This window comes from Dipteris shenzhenensis, chromosome 17 (genome assembly GCF_047967505.1).
Source record: "Dipteris shenzhenensis isolate YYH24624 ecotype China chromosome 17, Dip_SZ_1.0, whole genome shotgun sequence".
NCBI classification, from domain to species: Eukaryota; Viridiplantae; Streptophyta; class Polypodiopsida; order Gleicheniales; family Dipteridaceae; genus Dipteris; species Dipteris shenzhenensis.
Window position 1 is genome coordinate 47,466,221 of NC_141612.1, and position 3,793 is coordinate 47,470,013.

At 44.0% G+C, this 3,793-nt stretch overlaps 1 protein-coding gene across 3 annotated transcripts; it reads left to right on the forward strand.

Moving 5' to 3' along the window:
• The first annotated feature begins 388 nt into the window (after positions 1–388).
• Positions 389–2,363, forward strand: LOC147892202 (high mobility group B protein 3-like). Of its 3 annotated transcripts, none has more exons than XR_015542405.1 (9): positions 389–497; positions 824–893; positions 992–1,123; positions 1,208–1,265; positions 1,367–1,411; positions 1,495–1,575; positions 1,678–1,764; positions 1,847–1,920; positions 2,004–2,363. XR_015542405.1 is itself a non-coding variant. In XM_087387903.1 (9 exons), exons 2-8 carry the CDS (start codon positions 829–831, stop codon positions 1,868–1,870), a joined length of 492 nt encoding a protein of 163 aa, XP_087244029.1. In that variant the 5' UTR covers positions 389–497; positions 824–828; the 3' UTR covers positions 1,871–1,914; positions 1,997–2,363. The 3 variants fall into 3 exon arrangements, 2 of the variants coding, with proteins under 2 accessions (XP_087244029.1, XP_087244030.1); XM_087387903.1 differs by having other exon boundaries at positions 1,847–1,914; positions 1,997–2,363; XM_087387904.1 differs by lacking the exon at positions 389–497 and adding an exon at positions 510–549 and having other exon boundaries at positions 1,847–1,914; positions 1,997–2,363.
• The last annotated feature ends 1,430 nt before the right edge of the window (positions 2,364–3,793 follow it).

Here is a 3,793-nt window from a genome sequence, read left to right on the forward strand (position 1 = left end):
AGATTAGTGGTTGCAGCTTATTGGATGCTTCAGAATTTGATTCGCACGGTAGATGAGCGTCCGAACTTTGGGTTGCATGGATGAAAAACCTTTTGGATGCGTGTATCACCGCTCGGCACTTCCTCTGCATGGCCCTTTTTCTTTTACTTGTTGGGACGTATGTGAAAGGGGGTACAATTTCAAAGAGGAGGAAGTGGCAAGTGCTCTTGGGAGTGGTAAGTGGGGCCAAATATGTGTGTGTGTGTTAGAGAGAGAGAGATTTACAAAAAAAAAGTGTGTTAGAGAGAGAGAGAGATGACACAAAAAGAAAGTGAGGGGGGAGAAGGGGGTGACCGGGGGGGACGGGCTGGGCCGGTGGGAAGCCAGCGAAGAAACCCTTGAATCTCTTTGAGAGAGTGTTTTGCCCTTGCCACCGCCGCCTCATACTCTCTTCTCTTCTCTTCCTTGTTCTTCTTCATCTCCTTCGTTCTGTATACTCTCAACAAACACAATACAAGGCGAGCCCTCTCTTCACTCTTATTTTCTTCCTTCCTTCCTTCTTCCTCTTATGTATAGTGTTTTTCCTTCTTCTTCTTCCTTCGTTCGTCTCTTCTACCCTGTGCCCCTTCCCTGCTCTTCTTCTTCTCCGCCTTTGCCCTAGATCCATCCCCCCTCCCCCTCCCTCCCCTCCCCTTCTTCCCCCTCTCCTCTCTCCCCTCCGCCTCCCTCTCCCCCCCCCCCGCCTCCCTCTCCCCCCCCCCCCCCCCCCCCAATCTTTTCTTCCCCCGTCCCTCCCTCCCACAATTCGCCCTCACCTCTCTTTTCCTTTTTTCCTTGCTTGCAGATCCAATGAAAGGAGCCAAATCCAAGCCCCCCACCCCCAAGAAAGACCTCTCCAAAAAGGGCGACGAAACGTACCTCCTCCTCCCCCCCCTCCTCGCTCTCGCCCTCTCCTGCCTCTCTCTCGCTCTTTCGTCTGGAATGCATGTTCCAATTGTCTTCGTTTTTTCAGCAACCTGAAGAAGAGGAAGCAGCCAGCTCCCAAGGACGATAAGGCTAAGAAGAGACAGAGCAAGAAGGAACGCAAGGCGGCCAAGGACCCCAACAAGCCCAAGAGGCCCCCAAGTGCCTTCTTCGTGTTCCTGTAAGCTCGAGCTCCTCTTCTGCTTGGAGCTTGAATTGCACATTCTCTTTTCGAGCTAAGAATTGATTGTTTTTTCATATTTAGGGCGGAGTTCAGGACCACCTTCAATGCTGAAAATCCGAATAATAAGTCCGTATCCGCTGTAAGCTGTCGTTCTGTCTCCTTCCTTCCTTGAAATTTGGAATGAATTTGTCAAATTTGCTCGCTTTCCAGCACATGTAACTCTTAGGCCTTTACTATCAGGTTGGGAAAGCTGGAGGAGATAAGTGGAAATCAATGAGTGAGGCGGTAAGTTCAAACATTTTTAGCAAATAGATTCTGATAATGCCTAGCTTCCTTATAGAAGGCTGACTTGGGCTGCGTACCGGCAGGACAAAGCTCCTTTCGTCGCTAAAGCGAACAAAAAAAAGGCCGAGTACGAGAAAGCCATACAGGCTTACAACTCGAAACAGGTAGGAGGCCCCTGCAATCACTAAATTCAAGTCGTAGAGGATGCCATAATTTCATCAGCCCACCCATAAGCTCGATTTTCTCTGTACCCAATTACTTAATAGGCCCAGGCAGCCGACGATGTCGGAGCGGAGGAATCCGACAAGTCTAAATCTGAGATCAACGATGATGACGAGGAAGCAAGCGAGGAGGTATGCACGTCATGAATCAGTACCCTGTTGCGACATCGTTTTGTTCTCCATTTTCTGAGCTCAGTGTGGTCGAGTGGTGCAGGAGGAAGAAGAAGACGATGATTGAAGAGAGATGGAACTTTGTTGTATTTATGGTGGCCGATCTGTGAGGTAGAGCTCTTCAAAAGGAAACCAACACTCTTTCAGAGCTTGGTTTGGCAGCAGGCTTTTTGATTCTTCTGTTCGTGTGCAGGTTCAACCATTTGGCTCCGCAGCGTTGTTGTAAATCTAAGTGGCAGCTGCTAACTTAGAATCCAGATGGACTTGACCAAATCTTTGGGCAGCAAGGCTTGCCTTTTTGGCTGGAATCTGGAAACAAAAATTTGTTAGTGCTCTATAAGCTTTAGATAAGTCTTCACGGGCATAGTTTGTCAGGTGTTATATTTTTGAGATATTGCTACCTTTTATTCGACTTTGTAAATTACCCGTGTTTTGTTGCAATGACGAATTTTGGCTTCTGAAACTTCTCTTGCATGCAACTCTGGCATGTTGTGGATTGATGACTGGCATTGGCCTTTTAATAGGTTTGGTTGGAATCTAGAGCCTTTCATTATGCATGAGATTTAGTCTTGTGGTTTTAATTAAAGACAAACAAGCCCCCACGCTCCTTTGGAAAATGAGCCTTAGTATGGTCGAGTGGTAATGTGTTAATCTACTTTGCAACGTAAAAATAATTCTTAGATTGTATGTCCTAATACAGCGTTATTGTGGTCATTCTTGTGGTATGTTTCTTTTAACCTACGTCTTTGCAACCTCAAGTTTTTTATTTGAGTTATTGTGGTTTTGCATTTGAGTTCTTGGCTTAATGGTGGTAATAATGATTGTCCCAAAGTGGACTGGCAAATATATTTAGATTAGCAACCTTCATCAGGATCGAGCATATGAAAGTTTTCCATTTCCTTGAGGTGAGATCCCTTTCTTTCATGTGGAGTTCTAAAGCAAAATCATATGTAGTTTCTTTGCACACAAAAAAAAGCGAAGATATGTCGTCCTTGTTTTTCAAGGCTTAGTAGATGGATTTGGTGGTAGGTCTCCTTTCCAAATATGACGGAAGGAAATAATTTTAGCAAAGCCATCCTAAAATTAGAACCTATGCTAGGGGGTTTTGTTGAAATGTGTGTTCATATTCGAATTTGATGTAAGGTGTCTAGTATTTGTATTATTGTATTTTAGGTTCGTTGTGCAACCCAAGCTCTTGTACTCCCCTTAAATTGGATAATAGGTTCCTTGGCTCCATCTGAAAGGGCCCATTCTTCTTAAATGGTTCCCTACTATCCTATATTCACAATTTGAGTATTCTCCTCCATTACAAAATCTTCATTGCTCTAGTTGGAGAAATCTTGTTACATGATTTTCTTTTGTGATCTCTTTCCCCCCCCATTGAGTGCTTAACAAACCCAACAACCCTTTTGTACTATGATTCTTTTGAAAAAGTTATTGTGGGTAGGTCTCTTGGAAGTTATGTGATGTACTCAAATTATGAGAATGTAATGACATTTGAGGCCACTATTAGAGATTAAGGACTTCTTAAGGGAAAGGTTTAGGTACTAAGGTGGTTTGGAGGGGTTCCCATTAATCCATAAGCAATACCCCTCTCCCCATAGTTCTTTTGAAAAAGTTATTGTGGGTAGGTCTCTACTAGGCTATGTGATGTACTCAAATTGTGTGAATGCAACGACATTTGAGGCCATTATGAGAGATTAAGGACTTCTTAAGGGAAAGGATTAGGTACTAAGAAGGTTTGGAGGGGTTCCCATTAATCCATAAGCAATACCCCTTTCTTGTCATAATAGTTCATCTGGCACTAGTGGTGCTAGATAGGTGCAAAATAGAGTGGCTTAGTAGCACCTAGAATAGCAAGAGCAAACCTCACATATAGGCAATAAAGTTGTGGGATGGAAAATATGGAGCGTTGGTGCAACACAAATAACAAGGTAATGGACAAGAAGAGGAGCTTTCAAAAATGTCATTGTTTGAAGAATTAAGTGTG